Source organism: Thalia democratica, chromosome 3, assembly GCF_965202585.1.
Source record: "Thalia democratica chromosome 3, ktThaDemo2.hap1.1, whole genome shotgun sequence".
NCBI lineage: Eukaryota > Metazoa > Chordata > Thaliacea > Salpida > Salpidae > Thalia > Thalia democratica.
Genome location: NC_139167.1, coordinates 21,033,505 through 21,055,423, shown reverse-complemented (window position 1 = coordinate 21,055,423; position 21,919 = coordinate 21,033,505). Strand labels below are relative to the sequence as shown.

General features: G+C 26.3%; 1 protein-coding gene across 2 annotated transcripts; it reads left to right on the top strand.

The window, feature by feature from the left end:
• Positions 1-5,380: 5,380 nt before the first annotated feature.
• LOC145831551 (uncharacterized) lies at positions 5,381-19,936 on the top strand. Of its 2 annotated transcripts, none has more exons than XM_082938841.1 (11): positions 5,381-5,482; positions 9,701-9,844; positions 10,298-10,423; positions 10,746-10,870; positions 11,424-11,616; positions 12,433-12,579; positions 14,042-14,140; positions 16,919-17,141; positions 17,437-17,583; positions 18,114-18,260; positions 19,225-19,936. In XM_082938841.1, exons 1-11 carry the CDS (start codon positions 5,410-5,412, stop codon positions 19,388-19,390), a joined length of 1,590 nt encoding a protein of 529 aa, XP_082794967.1. In that variant the 5' UTR covers positions 5,381-5,409; the 3' UTR covers positions 19,391-19,936. The 2 variants fall into 2 exon arrangements, with proteins under 2 accessions (XP_082794967.1, XP_082794966.1); XM_082938840.1 differs by having other exon boundaries at positions 12,430-12,579; positions 19,225-19,933.
• The last annotated feature ends 1,983 nt before the right edge of the window (positions 19,937-21,919 follow it).

Sequence of the window (21,919 nt, the reverse complement as noted above, 5' to 3'; positions counted from 1 at the left end):
TTATGATTTGTGTATTTACATTATACTTTATTTATATATTTATACTTTATTACTATATTTGTTTATCAACGTAAAAAACAGTTTATTTTGAAGTACTTTTAGTACAGCGTTCTTTTATTAAATCAAGTGTTCGAAGTTAAGTACAAAGTAAAAATAAAAAACAATAAGTTTTAACTGCTAACTAAAACTTTACAATATTTAACTAATATAAAACAAAAAGTATCTTTTTAAATGCGGCAAAAAATTTTTTGTATATAGATGCGAAAGATTAGTAATTGATTTTTTTGTTTTTTATAAAAATTTTATTTAAAAACATTGATGTATATTAGCATAATACAAACTTATTAAAACATGTTACTATTTTTTATTCAATACTGCTTATTAACCTTGAACCACTTATAAAATATAGTTTAAGCGCACAAATCTAAAATAGAATAAAAGTTATATCAATAATAAAAAACGATAAAATACAAAACTTCAGACTTAAACGCTTATTTTGGTTTGTCTGAAGTTTTGATTTGGAATTTATATTAGAAAATTGTTCGTTGTAATTGTATAACGTGATAAGTATTCTTTTAAGTGGTTTTCGGTTTAACTTTGTATAAACTTAAAATTGGAAATCTTTGCGATCAAAGAACTAAAAATATTATATAAAATCATTCAAACTCGTCTGTTATGTTAAAAAGTAGAAAGGCATTTTAACATGACTTTTAAAATGATTAAAAACATAAGCCTAAATGTTTTTTTAAAACAAAACTTGTTATTTGGTTAAGTTGTAAAAAAAAACCACTGTGTTTAACTTGGGCTTTTTTGTTTGAACTTTGAAAGTTTAACAAACATTTTTTGTATTTTCTTTACTTTTAATCTTTGTTTGCATTTTAGAAAAGCATTCTAAATATTAAGCTTTTTTGTTTGCCATAAACAAAGAATGTTATTTAGGTAAGTAAAGCTTTTTCAAAGCAATATAAAGCAGTTTTTTTTTCAAGTTGTTGTGAAACATAACATTTTTAAAAGCTTTAAAAAAACTTTGTTCTTTAAAGATATATTCTTATCAACTTTAAGTAATTTGTAAAGTTAAGAACTTACAGGAAAACGTGAGTGAAAAAGTAAGTGATCAGTCACAGTCTCTCAAAGACGACACTCTAAAGTGTTTGTTTAGCTCGAAAGTGTTAAACAAACAAAAACTTATTTTGGCTGATTCGTCAAGTGGCATTAGTGAGAAAACGCTCAGCAGAGCGTGAAGTAATTATTACGCAGTCTTTTCTACGAAATAAGGGGTGAATGGGGGGTTACACGTCACTCAGTTTAACTGACCATAACCAAGAAGTGTCAGCGTCATATACTTAATTGCAAGTGGAGTCATTCATTTTTCAAGGCTCTAAAGATTTTAAGTTTTTTTTACCATGTCTTTTAACTTTTAAAATGAATATTTTAAAGTTACTTTTGTTAAAATAGTAAACTATGAATTTTGAACAAATTAAAACTGTTACATTTTTATCAGTTAACTTATAATTAAGATAAGAATAGATAAAGTATTTAAAGATTTTGTTCAGACTAACTGTTACATAAGTAAAGTTTTTTTTTCGGTATTGAAAGATTTCTAAAAAGAATGACAAAACTTTGTCTGTAAACGTTTTCTATTTTAAGTTCCTTGAATTTTTTGTCACAATTTTAACATTAAATGTTTTAAATATAGTGTAAGTGAAATTAATAAACAAAATACATAACTTAATTAAATTAAAAAAAAAATAGTAAAAAGTTGACGTTTTATTGACAAAGATTTAAAGTGTTTCTATTTAAATGCGAAAACAAAATAAAATAATTATCAAGTGTTGTTGTAGAAAAAACATACACTAAAAATTCTTGATCGGGCGAGAAACTACCTTTTGAAAATGTTAACATAACAGGCTAGAACCTGATTGTAGAACTTGATAAATTACAGCGAATGTGAACTCGGCTGGGCAAGAAAATCGTCTTCATAAACTTAATTTTTCCAAAAACGTTGACATGATTGCTAAGCATGACCACAAAAGTGCATAAACAGGCAAACTTTTTTAAAAATCTAATTGGTTTGTTTTTAAAAGTCAGATTTCTGAATTGAAACATGTTTAGCGTTAAACTCAACAAAGTCACTCAATAAAGTCACTCAGTTCAAATGTCACTCAAAGTTGCTGACCATTCAACTGAAAAAAACAAACTAGACAGAGACTCTGCAGAAAGTCTTGACATGTCGAAACTGTCTGGTTATTTGACTCAGATAATGTGGTTGACATTTGAACCCTCTTTAATGATTCCTGGCTCATAGCTAAAAAGCGAAGTCTTTCTTTAAAACGATTTTTGTATAGACTAAACAAGCAATTTGTTTTTTACTTGTTAAACGTAAAACTCTTTTCTAAGAACACTGTACTTGATCAGATTGTGTTATCTAGGTTTAACCCTTATGTAATTCCATGATGTTGAGCAAAAATGGAATTTTAACACTTTGAATTTTTTTTTTTAACTATAGGTAGTGACAAGTAAATAGTTTTTGCATTATAAGCTTATTACTTCATTATTTTGAAAATACCACTTTGTTTACTGGTTACAGATAAACACAAATATTTGAACGTAAAATTACTTTAAACGTGAATATTAATAGCAAACAAACAGACTGATGACATTTCACCTAAATATTCTTAAAAATAACCTCAGCACTTAATTATAAAAGCAATCTGAGCTCTATAAGTAGCCACATACGACATTTAACATACAGAAATTCCACATACAAAAAAGTGAGATGTCAATAAGTGTATTTGAAAGGTAGTTCAAGAAATATATATCGAGGAAAAATAAAAACCCTTAATTATTCTTAACCTTAATCTCAAAGCATCATTTTGAAATGCAACTTATCAGGAACCGACCTTTTTTGTCAAACAAACAAAATAAAAACTTTTAAAGTTGCCTGTTTAGATGTCTACAAAAATGATGACAAACAAAATAACAAGTGACATTTCACCTTTACATTTGGAACCCACTGAGCTTAAAAAATCATTCGTTTCAAACATCATTCAAAAGGTGATTTACCGAGAAGTAGCCAGCCAAATGACAAATAAACAAAAGAAGCAGACGTCGTGAGTGTGTTTAGTCACGCATGGATGCACAAGCTGTCTGACGCGTTTTATTGTGGCTTCTTTTTAATGCACGGCTTCCAAAACAAACAAAATTTATGTAAAAGTTCTCATGAAAACAAAACTTGATTTCTTGCTCGACCAAGCAGCTCAATTGCTACTGTTTTAGCTTGATTTGATTTAAGAATGCTATTTTGTTTTGTTATCCTAAACCGTTTGAAAAATTATGAACAGCATTTATGATTTATGATTTGATCAATAAGTTGATGTTAAAAATCTGATAACAGTTTTATGCATAATATGGATATAAAAAATATACTGAGTTTTTGCTTTGTTTAGATAAATATTAAATATTTTTATATTTCAAGACAGCATTTTCTAATTTTACATAAACATAAAACGTTACATAAACATGAAAGTTTTGAACAGAATTTCAGATAATTTTAAATTAAATCGATAATTCAACGATGAATTTCATATGACAATTACATAAAAAACCACAAAATATATGAAACATATACAAAATACGTCAGCGTTTTGACATTAAACAAAAAAATTATAACAAAGGAAACTTGAAATATTCTGTAAATTTTGACAGTGTTTTAAACAAAATACAAGCAATTTAAGTATAAATTTTAAGTTTTACAGATCTAATTTCTATTCACAATGTTTTTTTTTATAAAATTTTACATACATAATCAAATTTAACTACTAAGAAAACTGTATACAAAACTTTTTAAAAGTATAAATTTATACAAAATAAGAAAAACATAACAAGTACGAAAAACATGTTTGTGTATTTACATATAAACTTTTGCATATATAACACGAAAATTGAACAGTTTTTAACAACATTAAAATCAGGTGTTAGAATGTTTCAAAGTTTGTTAAACCTTTTTTTTCATGTCTTTTTCGTGTTTTTAAATATTTCTAGTCTCCAAAAACAACATTATTTTTTAGATTTAAATCAGTTTTTGCAGATGTGAGAATTTGAATGACACTGTTTAACAATGAAACTAACTTACGATTCAAAAAATATTTATTTTGCATTGTCTAGAAACCGCTAAATATGTCAAAGCAAACAACTAAAAGATTTAATTGGATTTTTAAAGTTGTTTCAATATTTAAACAGGTGTAAGAAGTGTTTAACAATAAAAACGTTTATGTATTCCTTAAATTACAATAATCCAATTCAAGGTGTATAAATAGTTTTTCTACAAGCTTTGATTGTTTAGAGCTTTTTTTTAACAAAAAAGGAAAGAATCCTGAAAATTTTTCTAGCTAAGTTTTAAAAATAGCAGCTATTTTGGGTTTCGTCAGTTTAGTAACATTATAAAAAAAGTAGCAAATTTTCAAACAGTCATTGATAAGAGCAGAAAAAAAAAGAAGTTTTGGAATTTTTTAGTTAGAAGTGAAGAAAAAAGAATTTTGCCTATTTATTTTTGTAATGTTTAAATTACCACATCATTTTAGTTTGCAAGAGCTAAGTAAAATTTATAACTTTTCATTAAAAAAAAACAAAAGTTAATTCAAAAGAGCAGTTTTTAAACATAGTAAGGAGTTAGATATTTTCTTAAATGTCTGTAAATTTATTGTTTTTATGAAGTAACATATAAATTGACTACATAATTTTAACACTTGAGATATCAATCACCATGTTTTATTTGTTTTTTATACCCGGTAACTTATGGTAGCTAACTAAATCATGTTCAAAACTTAATTTTAAATTTTTATGATCTATAATTTTTTTCTAATAGTATTTTTTTTAATAGTTTTCAATTTTAAAACGTGTTATGTGTATACTGCAGTTTTAACAAGTTTTGAAGCATTAAAAAAAACTTATTTACTTTCTTAATCTGTGAAAGTGAACAGTTTGTTTATTTAATACTTATAGTTTAATTCAAAAGTAAACTTTCTTGTAAACCTAATCAAATATCAAACAAAACTTGTATTTACTGTAAACAGCAATTTGTAACGTGCCCTAAATCCATACCTTTTTACAAGAATCATAGGTATTTTTTTTGAGAATTTGAACAAAAAACTTTTTTTTTCGTTTTCAAATAATCTGAAATCAAATACAAACAAAGCTGCAAACCAAAAGTAAGCATCAAATAAATAAACAACGGGTATTTTAAAAGAATCTTTTGACATTTTCTGAGAAAAGTTGAAACTAAACACCAACAAATGTTTACTTTCACATGAAAACCTAATTAATCAGGTTGAAGTTTTGCAGCGCTTTTTTTCTCAGAACTAGCAGGATTTATTGTTTACAGATTGAGTTACTGATAAACAGCTGCTTATAATGGATGCTGCAGTGTCACGTTCGAAGATCAAGATCTTCATCTTGATGACTGTCTTTTGCAGCATCGGACAAAGTTAGTTTTTATTTTGATTTTGACTTATAAAACTTGCATGATATTTTAATTTTTACTCGATCAAAGCTTTACTTGGTGTTTAAAATAGTTTTTCAGTGAGTTTAATCAAAAAAATTAAACTAGTTTAGATTAGCAGTTAAAGTAATTGAAAGTTTTGATTAAGGTAAAAGTTAAATTAACTTATACAATTTTTTTAGCATATATTTTCATTGTTCTTTATTGCCTGGCTTCAACGGGATAAAATGACCTTTACAAATAATAATAAAACAGTTAAAGTAAGTTTTTTTATACCATACCAGTCAAAAAGTGGCTTTTTAACTTTTTTAATTGCTTGAGTTTAGCAAAAAAATATCTATCATAAAAGCTTGCAATGTTGTCTTTTGAACTTTACTTTAAGTTTCAAAAAATAAGTTGAATTTTCCATTCGAATTACAATTAATGACTAATTTTCTAGATGCTTTTATTGGAATAATATACATACTTTAAATATACTAAGTTATGGCTAAAGCACTACTAGAGATATAAGTTTCCAAGTTAAATCACAAAACAATATAACAGTTCGAATTTTACAAAACATAAAAAAGTTTAATTTAAAGGATAAATGTTAATAGAACCAACTTAAAATGTTATACATTTATCAGAACACTGAAATTTTTTGATAAAACCAATAAATAATTTTTAACCTTTTTTGTACTTTAGACTCTTAAGAAAAAAACAAGTTGGTTAAGTTACTAAATAAAGATAAAATTTGAAGAACATTAGTGGTTTGTAAAATAAAACAAGTGAAATAATTAAATGCAGCTGGTGAACTAATTCAATTTACTGGAAAAAATATAATTCTTCCCACACAAAAATATTACAAGTAAATAAAAGAAAAGCCTTTTCGCAGCATTAACGAAATTATGATAATCCAGAACAGTTACCAGTGCAAATAAGACGCAGCTGTGCTCACATTAAGAAAATTTTCTTTATTTCTGACATTTCAAGCTTTTTTACTTTCAAGCTGCAACATTTGACAGCGTGCTGCAATTAGGAGTTTGCAGAAAAGTTGCTGCAATCATTTTTTTGCAGCTTTCATCTCAAAATCGCGTCATTTTCAGTTGTTGTCATAGCAACCGTTAAGAAAGTAAAAGCTCACTTTTCACCACTTAAAACTTTATCGTTGTCAAAAAATCAATTATCTGAAGTTGTAAGGCAATTTAGGTTTTGTAAATTGTAGAGACGTGCAAATCTCGTGTTTGATTTTTGTTAGTTTTATACCATAATGATTTTATTAATTTTTAAAACACGCCTTTAGAAAAATGTTCTTAACTGGCATAAAAGTCACACAATGTAAGGCTTTTAAATTAGCAAAGGGTTTTATTTACTTTTCTTCTAAGCTGAAATATAATTTAAAATAAGTCCAGTGAACATGAATTTTCTATCAATCAGTTATTTTATTTAAGATATTAAATTTTAACGACCAAACAAAATGTTGTTTAATGGGTAATAAAAATTAGTTTTAGTAGCAAGTTATTAAAAATAAAAACCAAAAATGAATGCATTGGTTAAACGTAATAAAGACTAAATTTAAACAAAAAGTCTCTACAAGTTATATTCTTGTCTCGCTTAAATCAAACAAGTTAACTAATTTTGAAAATTAAAACAAACTCTGAAGTAAATAAAAACTAAAATTTGAAACTCTACACAAATTTTTACAAAACCTGTGTTTTTTTTATCCTGACTTAACAAATTTTACAAAATAAGCGAAATTTACAACATTAAGTTTACAATCTTTGTTTGCAGCGCTTTTACTTTTATTGTAAGTTATATTACTTGTTTATCATTGCTTTCTTAGTTTTTTTTTGACTTTAATGGCTGAAGCAACCAATCTTGCACATTAATGCTATTATTTTTAACTTTTATGGTTTGATTACATATTAACTATTTCAATAACTAGTTTTAATATTTTTAACGTTTTTTATGGGTGATAATTATATCATTAAGCAGTATTTTTATCTTCTTTAAAAACATCATTATCGTATAAATACCTTTAAAGATCTCTTATAATTCCTCAAGCAACAAAATTTAAACTGTTAGAAATGAACTTTTTTTACGCTTGTCAAAGCAAAAACAAGTTTTCTTAGATAATTATATAAGTTTTATCACATAATTACAAGTTAACTATTTTTTTTTTTTTATTATGTTCTATATTTTTTAGAGTATTAATGGTACGTTAAAGCAATTACATGATTAAAACAAAAACATTAAAAAACAATTAAACGATAAAACTAAAGTTTCCAAAAATAAAGTTTTTTTTTTAACTGTTAAATTATAATCATTATTCATTAATTTAGTCCATGAGTTTAATAATAGTATTTTTTAGTTAAATACTAAGCAGTTCAAAGTTATTAAATATACTGACTCAGGAATTATTTTAAAACCAAAGGAGTTTTTACTGCGTTATTGTTGTTTTTTAGTAAATATGTGATATTTCATTTATTATTGCAATACCAAAACGTTTACATTTTTTGAATGCATAGCAGTTTTTATTAAAGTTGATTTGAAACTTATTGCATTTTATCACAAATCTACATATTTAATTGTTGCTTTAGATGTTTAAGGTTGAATTACTATTCTATGAAGTTTGATTTTTAACACTTTATATCTGTGCTAAACTTGTAGGTTAGCACAGATATAAATAAACGATTTTAATTATCAACACGGTTTTATTTTTGAATTAATTAAAATCTAAGTTAAGTAAAAGATAACTTGGGTATCTAAATAGTAGGTTAAGGTATTTAAGTTTTGTTCTGGTTATTTTCTTCTTTTTATTTAAATTGTATACCTTTAAAGCTTTAATTAGCTACTCACAAAATCAAAGTTTTAGCACAAAGTACAAAAAACTAAAAAAACTTTATTTAAATTAACCTTATATAACTTTAAAGTCAAAACTAAATGCTCTTTAAAACAAAATTGTAAGACAAAGTTCGAACAACTGAAGTTTAAATAAAAATTTAGTTCTCGACAAGCATTACAGAATGTCGAGTTAAAACTCAAGTTTTACTTGTATACTTACTTTATTGTGAATTTAACCGTTGTGCGAACGAAAGATAAGCTTATTAACACATTTGTACAAGTTTTATCACCCTTCTAAAACACTTTAAAAAATTTTAATATAATCCATTAAAATATCTCATCAATTCTGTTTTAGTTTATTACTTTTAATAGGTCGAGTTAAATAAAAACATCCATTATTTTTGTAAAACTTTTAACATTTAAAGCTTTTAATGATAGACTTTATTTAGATAACTTTAAGACAAACACTAATCAAAAATGATAAAGCTCAGTCGATAAGTTGTAATTTTTGTCTGAAAGTCCAAAGTACATTGTAAACATATACAAACGCCTTTTTTTGAAAACTTTTTACTTTTTTCTGTTATAAAACTTGTTTTTTTCCAAAAATGCTGTTTTGTCAGACATCTAAGAAATTTTGTATGTTAGTTATTAGTACTAACTAACTAAAGAAGAGTTTATTACTGAAATATCTTACATAAACTCAAATATTAAACTTAATGTAATAAACATACAGTAGTTTTAAGAATAATAAAATTTATGAAACGGCACTCAAAATATTCAAAAAATTGGCTGCACACATGAATATAAGCAGAATTAAAACAGCAATTTACGTTTTAAGTAGCTAATAAATAAGTATTTGAAGTCAAAAACTTCAGAAATTATTTGTCAATACATACCTAATTTTTAATGAAAGAAAACTTGTTCTATCAGTAATTTTTCTCACAGCATTAACAGCTCGTGATGTTAAATCACTTGCATAATTAATAATAAAAAACATACAAAAGTTTTAAAAGTTATCCAAGTTTGTGTTTTAAAGCAATTAAAAGTACAGTAGTTTTTGTTCTGAGTTCGCACTTTTTACCAAAAACCTTTGTGCTGAAATTAAAACCTTTATTTTTAAATTATCTTTAGAAAATTCTTTCACTTACTAAATATATAAAAAAACAGTTCTTAACTTAATTTTTTTCATAATTAGTCCTAGTAAAGTAAAAGCAAGAATAAAACATTTATAAATGCTGCAAAATCCAAAACAAAAAATGAAAATAAATTACAGTTAATTAAATTTACATATAAAAATGTTTTGAATTAATATATTTACTAATTTATCGTATTATGAAACAATCATTGTTACTATTTAAATTTAAAATATTCTCAACACAGCTTCAACACTACCGTCAACAGCGCCAGACAGCGGTGAAAAGAAACCTCCTGTTAACTGTCCTTTCCATCCCTGCACTCCTGAGAGACTGGGTTGCCAGAGACTTTTCAGGAATGAGTTGGGATGCCTACTGTGCAGATGCGAAAGTTTGTTGATAATTTTTAAACTTTTTGTTTAAACATAAATTAAATGATTAAACTTATATAGAGGTTTTTGAGCGTTTTAGAGTTTTATATTAAGTACGAAAATTAGTTTGAGATGTTCTGTTATACTCGTTCAATAAATTATTTCTACATTTAGTGTAAATAATGAATGCGCCATAAAAAGCACTCGTTTAAACGTTTATATTTTCCACCTTATTTACAAATAATGCTAGGCTTTCAAAAGTATTGTAATAAAAGTTTATTTAGCGAAATTTATTGCTTTTGAAACAGCTTAGGATACATTTTAGCTTAACAATGTACTTCATACAGACAGCACAATAAACCAAGACAGACCATGTCAATTATACGACTATTCAATTGACACTATAGTTATTATAAAAAGAAATATTAAAACTTATTTTAAACACTTACTTATTTTACTTCTTATTTTTACAGACAGTACACTCAACCAAGACAGGCCATGTCAACTGCACGGGTGTACAGTTGAACTGCTTCAGTGTTCAGGATCCAGGTTGAAACAAACTGCTGATGGTTGCACTCTGTGTGAATGTGAGGATGAAGGTACTTAAATTTATTTGTTTATTATTTGTTCGTTATTATTCAATATTTAAAACAATTATTTGCAATATCAATGATGATGGGTGTAAACTACTTTTGCTTAATTAGTAAACTAACAACTATGTGTTTATTATCTAATTACTATCTAAACACCATACCAATTTTTAAACCTAATGCTTACTGTAGAATTTTATTTTGAGCGTCGTTTGGAAGTATGAATTGTCTTTATATTTAAAATACCCTTTAATTTCTACATTTTCGTTTTACAGCACTTTTAGTAGAAAGTCAACAACCAAAAAACATTATTTTTCTCACCACCTCACAGAATCAGCCCGCACAATAAGATTGAAGTTGTCCAATTCCCAAATAAAATCCCCCACGAAAGATCAGCTCCCCATCATCGCGTCACCTGACAACGAAGATGAAGATGACGTCACCACTTCGCAACAGGTTGCTATGCAGTTGTTGTCATAGTTTATAATAAATAAAATGTTTTTAAAAGCAGTTATTCAGATTTAAAGAACACAGTTTAAATTTTGTTATCTCTTTTTTAAAATGCATTTATCTCTTTTTTATATTTGTAAACCTTTGTATAATTATAAAGGCTTAAATATAACTACATGTACATCAGATTAAGTAAGTCCTAGTTGATAAGTAAAACCATATTTTGTGAGCCTCACAGTGTATTAAATCAACATAAATGTAATATGCATAAATGTAATATGCATAGATGTAATATTTAATAGAAACAAAATACAACTTACACGCTTAAGTTTGATAAAATGCACTTCATCTGCATTAAGCATTTTTTTATTTTTTCAAAAGTATTGGCTTTTAGTAAAATACTAGTACAATTATAGCAAAAAAATGCTCCAATAGGTTACAACATTTTTAGTGCATAAAGTATAATCATTTAACTTACTTAAACCCAGGTCGCAATACATTTTAACACATATTAATACAACCTTAGTTTTTATATAAACGAAAAATTCCCCTTCAACAGGTCGCCACCCCACCACCAGTGGAATGTGAACCCCTCCAGTGCAGCGCTGAGGAGCTGGGGTGCGGGGTTGGCGGGCTCGTGGTGAATCCCCTGAGTGGGTGCAGGGAGTGCGATTGCGCCAAGGAGCTGGTCAACCCGATACTTGAACCCGGGAAGGACGATTCTCAAGTTATTGCATCAAGCAATCAGGATGGTAAGTAAATGATGATTTAAATATATGTTAAATATATACGATGTAATATATTTTAAATAAAGTAAATCAGGACGGTAAGTAGTTAAAAAGTTTAATTGATATTTATTCATTTTATTTTTTATTGATACTTGAACCTGAAAAGATGATGATTCTCAATATATTGCGAGTTCAAATCAGGATGGTAAGTCGTTAAGTCTTTAATCGATAACTATTTATTATATTGTTTGTGATACTGAAACCTCGAAAGATTCTCAGTATATTGCGAGTTCAAATCATTATGGTTGGTATAACTGTACTTTGAATATATTTGTTAGCTTGTTATTTTGCTTATTATGAAACCTATGTATGTACGTCTACGTTATTTAGGTACTAGAACACCGAGTTTGATAACGTTTTAAGTTTTAAATACTTAATTATAGACCTTTAAAACTTTTAGCTATATTTTCTTCACAATGCAAGTGTTAAAAAATTAAAAAGTACCACAAACTAACTAAATTTTATTATTTAAGTATCTACTTATTCATTGCTTTTATAAAATAAAATTTTTTTTTTTTTTACTATCACTGTGCTTAAGTTTATCTGTCAACTTGTTAACGAGCCTTGGTTTAATAATAAACGAATTAAGTAAGTATGTAATATAAGTTTAATCTAAGTTTTTTCAACCTGACAACTTACTTAAAATTTTATTTGTGTATTTCTTTCCTTAAATTTATTTTTATTACGAAGTATACTAAAAGCTTTTTCGAATTCGTTTGAAGTACGACTTAAAACAGTTATTTAAGTTTGTTATTTATAATAAAAATTTAACTTTAGAAGAAGAGAAAGAATGTCCTGATCCAAAGGAGATCTTGGAGTTTGAAGGTATGAGCAGAGGTAGCAACAAACTGAACAAGAAGAAAACTATGTTCAAAATATCACTTGGTAAATTGAGAAAGGGTTTCGAACCTGGAAATAAGTATAAAAGTTTGTTTGTTTGATTGTTAGTTATAGTAGTATGTTCAAAATATCACTTGGTAAATTGAGGAAGGGATTCGAACCTGGAAACAAGTATAAAAGTTTGTTTGTTTGATTGTTAGTTATAGTAGTATGTTCAAAATATCACTTGGTAAATTGAGGAAGGGATTCGAACCTGGAAACAAGTATAAAAGTTTGTTTGTTTGATTGTTAGTTATAGTAGTATGTTCAAAATATCACTTGGTAAATTGAGGAAGGGATTCGAACCTGGAAACAAGTATAAAAGTTTGTTTGTTTGATTGTTAGTTATAGTAGTATGTTCAAAATATCACTTGGTAAATTGAGAAAGGGTTTCGAACCTGGAAATAAGTATAAAAGTTTGTTTGTTTGATTGTTAGTTATAGTAGTATGTTCAAAATATCACTTGGTAAATTGAGGAAGGGATTCGAACCTGGAAACAAGTATAAAAGTTTGTTTGTTTGATTGTTAGTTATAGTAGTATGTTCAAAATATCACTTGGTAAATTGAGGAAGGGATTCGAACCTGGAAACAAGTATAAAAGATTGTTTGATTGTTAGTTATAGTAGTATGTTCAAAATATCACTTGGTAAATTGAGGAAGGGCTTCGAACCCGGAAATAAGTATAAAAGTTTGTTTGTTCATTTATTTAACAGTTAGTTATAGTTAGCATGTTTAAAATTTCACTTGGTAAATTGATAAAGTGAATTGAACCCGGTAAAATATATATAAGTTTGTTGTTCTTTAAGTTTTGTTATGAAGAATACTAACTATTATTTGTTCAGAGATTGGTAGTTTTAAAAACAAAAATTGAAGGTCTTTTTGTTGGTAGTTTAAGCATTATTTGTACTCTAAGCAGTTACATTTTTACAGTCTACTAGAAAAAATGTTTAAATATATAAAAGTTTTTTTTTGTTAACTTATAAAGTATTCACAAAATGTAAATTCAAACTAAAGTACAATTTAAGCAAAACTCAGCGCTTAATCTGAAATAAGCTGAAAAAGTTAAAGCTTTTAAAAGTGTTAAATATTTAACAAAAAATATTATTCAATTTGTTTGTGCTTGGATAAACGCAAAAGTTGTATTTGTTTACTACTGAGTTTTAAAAAGATTTAAAGAGCTTGCTTAAGTTTTGAATGTATTTACAATATTTTCAAATACATATACAATAAGTCTATAAAAAAAACTTAAAAGCTGGAATCAGCGCTAAGAGCATAATAATAATTTATTAGCTTTTTTTTATAGATTCACTTTTAAAGGAAAAAAAATTTTGTTCATAAGCTACACCCAATTGCTTGTAAATAACTCCTAAACTTTGTTCTTAATTAGTTTAAAAGTTTAAAACGCCAAAAACATAGAAATTACTTAGTTTAACAAGGCTTCTTAGACCTAAATAAGATTCTTAAACTTTTTTTTTAATATAAAATTTTTAAAGTAAATATTTCTCTACAGTTTCACTTAAAGCAAACAAGAAGGGAAAGAAATTTAGAGCTTTTCTGGTGACTGTATTCCCTGCCCCATATGTTACACCGAAAAACAACAAACAAAAAAGTGAGTTGTCAAAATGAATATTTTCTAAGTGTAAAATAACAGGGTGCACGACTATTAAAATTCGGACAATTCAAATTCTTGAAAAAAAGTTCAACCGGCCACAAATTAAAAAGTAATGTATATTTTTCAAAAATAAAAAATACATATGTAGGTCATATTAATATCTACAAGTCATTTTTTTTTTTCTTTTCGATAAAAATTAAACATAATTTGAAATATGGTTTAAATAAGATAAAAAACATAGTTATTTTTAGTAATTAAAAAAAAATTGAAAAATATTTAAGATTTAGAAAAAAAGAAAAAAGTTGCTTGTAGATAATAATAGGATCTACATATGTTTTTTTTTTCAAATTCAAATCATTTATTGAGATATAGTCTTTTAAATATTTTTTAAGAATTTGAATTGTCGGAATTAGAGTTGTCCGAATTTGAATTGTCATGTAACCAAAATAACATAACAGCCGTATTTTACTAGTAGTTACTAGAATAGTTGTAGTACTTTTAAAGTTGTTGGTGTTTTGATAACTACAACTTCTTTATCAATAATATTTTCACAACATTTAGTAAAACCAACATTATATTTTAATTTGCTTAACTTGTATGTTGTCACAACATTTAATTTAAAAATAACTTTTTATAAAAAAACTAATGACTATTCAAGAAGACGTTTTAACAAGCTTTAGTGTCTTAATGTAATTATCGAGACTATTGAAACATTAACATTTCAATGAGTATTAAAATACCATTACTTTTAACAATTTAAAATGACGAAGATTTTAAAATACTATTTTTGTTTTTATTTTAAAAAATACAGCTTTAAATGTATCATAATCTTCTTAAAAAAATTTAGTACAAAAATGGACTTTGTACTTTGGAGGCAAAAAAGAAAAATTCTTATCAAAAGTCTGATAAAATTTTGTCGAGTGTTTATTTCGTGAGCAAAATTTATCTTAACATTTATCTTAGTTTTTATTAATTCTTCAGCTGTAAAAAAGCGCTGTCAGACAAAAACAAAAAATCTTTATCAGTTTTTTATCACCGATACAGTAAAATAATTACTCCGAGTAACATGAAAAACCAGCTAAGCTAAATAAACGCCATAAAATCTTTTAATTCTTTTGGTATTAAAGCGGACATTTGTTTTCAGACAAAAACACAAAAAGCGTCTGGCCAAGATAAAAAATGTCAGATAATTTTTGCGTTACACTTTTTATCAGATCTAAAGCAGACTAAACAAACTAATCCTCATAAAAATATTCAAAACGAAAATCACAAAAAACTGTTATCGGCTTTATAAACTAGTGACATTTTAACGTATTTTGTTTATCTTGCTTGCTATCAAAAAATCTCAAAAACAACAAAAGCAGACCAAACAAGTTAATCTTTTCAGCAATGCCCCCCTAAAAAACCTGTTTGCTTTCAGACAAAACGTGAAAGATGTCTGGTAAAGATAACATTAAACACCAGATACTTATTTGAGAACGTTTTAGTAAACAACAAAAGAATTATCACTAGAAATAACGCACGCTAATCTTTAATACCTAGCCATTATAAAATGTTTATTTTCAAACCAAAAAACTGTGTAAACCCTTAACTAGGTACTTATGTACTTATTTGCGCATATTTTATACCAAATGTGTTTTATCTCAGACTTATAAAAAGCTCAGACTAAACAAATCTTGACAACAATAGACATAAATCATCAGCTGTCTTAACTCACAGATAAATTGTGATAAAAAAAAAATCTGATTTTCGCAGACGGGCTTTAAATGGTAATCCGTTGCGATAATGTGTTTTATGTTAGTGCGCAATAAACACATTTAGAACGTTAAACTTGTGAAATAATACTTTGTCTGGTTAGCGTTAGAAAACTTATTTCATGGTGATAAAGTACTCACTAAAACTATTTCAACTTTACTTTTGTCTGTTAAGTTTAAATTTTCATTGTGAAACTGTTAAGTTTAACTTACGAACAGTTTAAGAACAAATTTATTTAGTTGTACAAAAAATTGAGTATGTACCTTTTTTTTAATACCTAACAACTTTAGGTTCACAGTTTTCAATGCAAATTACCAAGCACATAAGTCTTTTTTTTAGTTTCAAATTCAATAAACAAAGTTGATAAGCAAATTCAAACTAAAAAATCAAAACAATAACTAAACAATAGTTGCACTAAAAAAGTTTAACTCAAATTTGTAAAAATCTTCATCCAAAAACAAAATATGAGTTTACTCTTAGGCTCAAACAAGTTTGCTCTTTAGCACAACATGCGGTTAAAATAAATGATAAAAAATAATTTCTTTTCTAACAAACCTAATATGTACTTGTAATTTTTATTAGATGTTTCATTACCATAATTTTAATATTCATCTAAAGTCGAAAGTGTTATAAACAAAAGTCAAAATTTTTTGATTGTTTGGTATTTGCGTAATACATTTTTTCAAGTAAATCAAAATCACCTAAATCAAACTAACAATAAATCCAACTTTCCGTTTATTAAAACGTAATTAGTACCAACTATTTACTTTTAATGTTATCCAAACATATTTTACAACTTACTAAACACAACAACTTTTTTTTTTCAAAACATGTTCAAATTCTTATAGAATGCTAATCATGTGTAATTTTCAAATCAATATTTCCGTTTTTTTTTATTAAGTAGAGATGCTTACAAGCAAAAACAAGCAAAGCATTTAATTTCAGTTTTTTGATGTTTTTGTGGCCATCCTCGGAACTTATTATAAAAAAAAAGAATAACGAAACCTTACTTTTTTACAGAGCCCTTAGAGTGTGAAAACCCCACCGGGGGCATAGTCAACGACTGGACGGGAAAATCCAAGGGGTCCCGCAAGAAGTTCGTTGCTACGCAGGACCGCCCTAACAACCACGCTCGACCCATCCCGCAGTGTTTGAACCAGGCCATTGAAGCTGAAAGCACGGTTAACAAGACGTTGGCGAGTGTCGAGTGGATTGCCCCATCTTGCGGTTGCGTATATGTCAGGTAAGAAAAAATATTATTGATGAGCTTTTTTGTTTAGCGCTAAAGCTTTTTTTTATCTTTTTTTTTTAACCAGACGTTAGTTTTTCTTAAACTTTTTTTATTTAAATATTTGCAAGGTTGTCAATATAAGAGTTTATATAACAAAACCTGAGGAGTCTGAAACCAGTATATCTTACACTTTCTTTTCAATTATACTATCGGTAAAAAAATTTGAAACTAGTTAAGTAGACGAGACTAAAGGTAACTGTTTAAGTTGGTAAGAAATTTTTTTATAAAATTTTCAAAATTTCAACAGCATAGCAGTGGTTGACGAATCAAACATGGTGGGTTACATCGATGACGCGTTGCTTAGCAACAAGAACATGACGTCACGAGTCAACAGGGCCCTACTGAAGACGGTTTGCGCCAAGCAAGTCGGTAAACTGGGCAAGCAGAAAAACAAGTTTGTAAACATTTGTTTTGTTATCGTTCAAATTTTATTTAAAAAGCTTTTTAGAACACATCATTTTTTAATAAACAAATAAAAACAGGAACGTAAAAAATAATTTAGGAATATTTTATTTTTCTTTATACATACTTTTAATTTTTGGTTTTTTTTACTGCATTAAAAGTTTAAATTAAAAGGTCTTAACCAAAGTCTTTTTACTAAATTTTTCTAGGAAGTTTATCTTGTATTTATTATATTGATAATTTATATGTTTTACTTATAACTTTATAGTCTTTTATAATCCACTAAGTTGTAAAACAAAACAACTGAAATCCTAACTTTTTCCAGCAAATAAAACTTTTTTCTATTTTAATACTTTATCAATTTCTACAACTTTTCTACAATTTCAACAACCAATTTATAATTTATTCAAAATTAATATTAAATTTCCAGAATAGTCATTTACAGAAAGCCTACAAAAAACATATTTATTATCTTTTATAAAAGTTAAAACAGAGCATTTGAGTCAATATTCTTTTTTGTAGAAAAATAGACAGGAGGCAAAAAAAGAACAACTTCATCAGCGAGGTTTGTTATTCAGCATTCAAGTACCAATCTCAATCTAAAGGTTCGAAACCCACAAGACAGAAGTGCGCTAATCTGGCAAGCATATACTGCCGTAAATATAAATTGTTAGTTCTTAATATTATTTTATGTTAATAACCTTTTACTGCCGTAAATATAAATTGTTAGTTCTTAATATTATTTTATGTTAATAACCTTTTACTGCCGTAAATATAAATTGTTAGTTCTTAATATTATTTTATGTATATAACCTTATATTGCCGTAAATACAAATTTTTAGTTCTTAATACGATTTTATGTTAATAACGTTTTTAATTCTATATACTGGCATAAGTATAAGTTGTTAGTTCTTAATATTATTTATGTTAATAACGTTTGTAATATTTCATACTGCCATAAGTAAAAATTTTTAGCTCTTAATATGCTTTATGTTAATAACCTTATACTGCCATAAGTACAAATTGTTATTTCTTGATATTATTTTATGTTATGAACATTTTTAGTATTTTGTACTGCCATATGTACAAATGCTTAGTAATACTTTGAGTTGGTTGTTTATTAAGCAAAGATATTTTTAAAACATGTTTTCCGTGTTAAATAGTTGTCTTAACCTGCAATACGGCTCTTCAAATTAAATAAACATTTAATTAAATTAAAAAATTTAAAATATAGTTTTAAAATAAAATCCTTTTACTGACCTAAGTAAACTCTATTGCATGTTATTTCCTTTTGAACTATAGCTTTACAACTTAAACAAAAGTTTACTAAATGTTTGGAATTTTTGAAAACAATATACAAAGATGTAGAGAAGATTTAATAATTTTATTCTCTCAAGACTTTAATTAATAGACTAAGTTTCGGTCAAAGATCTCGTCAGTATCTATAATAAAAAATCAAATAGAGTCTAAACAATTAGACTCTTCAAACTAAATAAACATTTAATTAAATTAAGAATACTTATACATAGTGTTAAAATAAAATCTTTTTACTGACTTAAGTAAATTATTCCGTTTTTTTTCTTGAACAATAGCTCTTCTTACGACTTACACAAAAACTTTATCGCAACTTCAGCTACGGATCTATCACGAGAAAGTGCACGAAGAACTACACCCAGTGCTGCTACATCAGCCATAAGATCACCAAGTCCTCGCCCAAGTCCGAAACCAAGGCGAGGAAGCACAGAAGGCCGCAGAAGTTCCGCATCAGGACCAAGAAGAGGTCCAGGAAATCTGAATGATAAACCGCTGTTATGACGTCATAGTGAAAAATATGACGTGACGTCACAAAAATTATAACTTCATAGTGAAAAATTTCACGTGACGTATATACAAGTTGATTTAAGTCAACCTAAGTATTATTTACTTTGTTCTTTTTATTTCCAAAAAACAACAATGGCGTCATCAAAAAAAAAATCAAAAACATATCTGACGTCACAGTCTTTGTTTAAGGCATAATATTATTCAAAAAAACAAACTTAATCCATATTAAGATATGTTTTTTCTTATAAACTCTTTTTCTTTTTATCTACTTCTTTGCTGCGACCACTGTTTACTATATATATATATATATATAGAATGTCTTGAACAAATAAATATCAATAAAAATAAAATATAATAAAAGTGATTTAATAATTCTAAAACTCTCAAAGACTTCAACTTCTACGGTTATTCAAAATAAGCTTGCGTGTTGTGTTTTCTTGATGTTGAATCATAAACTTTTATTAAAATTTTATCATTTTTTCAAACACTACTGATGAAATCAGTTTTACTTACAAACTTTTAACATTTCATGATTTTAGAGCTCTATATGTGTTTTATATCTTTAATAAACTACTTTTTGAAATATTGTTGTATGTAAAAATCATATAAAAACTTGCGTTAGATGAAAAAGTTAGATATGAATATAATGAATTTTCTGAACTGGTTAAGACTTTTAACTGTGGAATTTATTTAAATTATACACTAGCTGAACTTACTTAAGGTTTGGAATAATTACTGCACGTTTTATTTTGCATCAAATTTTGTGAGCTGGAATATTATTTTTTTTTACTACTGGTTTAAAGTACACAGACAATTAATCAGATTTAAAACAGAACAAGTAGTTTCTTTATTTACTTACGACATAAAATATTTAAAATATAAATCGTTGCATCATAAAATTCAATGTTTTCATACAAAGTCTAAACTTATAGAATTACGAATCTACTGATGAAAGTAAAGTTTGAGTAAAACTACAAGTTTATTGAAATCGAAATTGTTTTCATTTAGTTATATAACGTACTACTTATAACCCGTAGCATGAAATATTAAATTGACGGGTCAGCAGACCGAAGTTTTCCGACCCCTGGTATATAACATAGTTGCTATTCGACTACAAGTTCCTCGCTCGTATATCGAACAAATCAGTTGAACATTATTTTTTAACTTAGCAACTTTAAATTTGAAAAACTATACTTTTAGGCACATTACCACTCAATACTAGACGCATGATAAACTTGTACGAAACTACATTAGTTACAAGTGTTAAAATAAAATTAAAATTAACTTATGGTTTATAACTTGTAGATTATATTTGTTACACGCGTATTGAGTTTATAAGACTTGTAAAATAGTTAGATGAAGTTGTACTTAAATGTATTACAATTTAGACATTTTAATAAATATTTATTTTTATACAAATTTATTTATTAATATAATATAAATAAATTTTTAATGTCTCTTATTGGCAATCGAAGCAACTAAACTAACTAAGACTTAATTATTTTTTATAAGTTTTTTCTGTTTGAATTCTAGTTTTTTTTTAAAGTACTACAACTAACATGTCATATTTCTGTAACAACGAAAGTGTTCTGAAAACTAAAATGTTTATTTATTGTATTCTTATATTTAAAAACTCTGATTAAACTTGCTTACTTATAAACGTGTAGAATTTTTAAGTTTTATATACAGTTTATAGGTAATAGAATAAATAAATAAAAATAACACAAGATTAACACTGTTCTGTTAACATTTTATTACTAACTATATATTTTTTTAAAGCTTTTTAATTAGTTTTGGTATTTTCAATTTTTATAGGATTAAAACTTGTTAAATTCTTATCCAATTGGCGTTTTAACAGTTTTTTTTTTTCATAAAACTTTTACTAAACAAACTTATTAAATGCACAGCACAGTAAAAAACTAGTACTTATAAATAGATTGATTGCAACACTAAATCATAAAGTTTTAGTTTAATAAAATTGTAGTTTTTAAAGTAAATGGTTTATAAACTCAATACTATGGTTTTTATTAATGTTGTAAGTAATTTTTTTGGTTATTTTATTTATGAAACATTACTAAAAACAAGTTAGTCAAAAACATGTATAAAAAGTATTGTTTTAGGTGTATAATATTATACTAGATTTGCTTTCTATTTAAATCAAAACTAACTAAATTTCGTACCTATTTTTTTCCTGATGTTAAATAAAACTATAACTACAGTAACCTCTCGCTTATTTACGCACATTGTGTCCACAGAAAAAGTGCGTAAAGATATGAGAGATCGTAAAGAAACGAGAGGTACCAAATATACTCACTATAATGGCTGTTTTTTAATATTGCTTCTAGTTAAAAGCAGACTGGGCACTTTCCCACTTTTAACTATTAGTTTACTTAGTTTATAAATATGAAAACAACAGATAAAACTATACATATATCAAAAAAGGATTTGAATTTCTATAAAATAATAATAGGACTAGAAATAGTTTTACTATTTTAATGATAAGTAGA

Coding starts and splice junctions, on each gene's coding strand:
- LOC145831551 (XM_082938840.1), top strand. CDS start 5,410: ATGGATGCTGCAGTGTCACGTTCGAAGATCAAGATCTTCATCTTGATG. Junction 11,617..12,429: donor TGCATCAAGCAATCAGGATG/GTAAGTAAATGA, acceptor ATTTAACTTTAG/AAGAAGAGAAAGAATGTCCT. Junction 12,580..14,041: donor ACCTGGAAATAAGTATAAAA/GTTTGTTTGTTT, acceptor ATTTCTCTACAG/TTTCACTTAAAGCAAACAAG.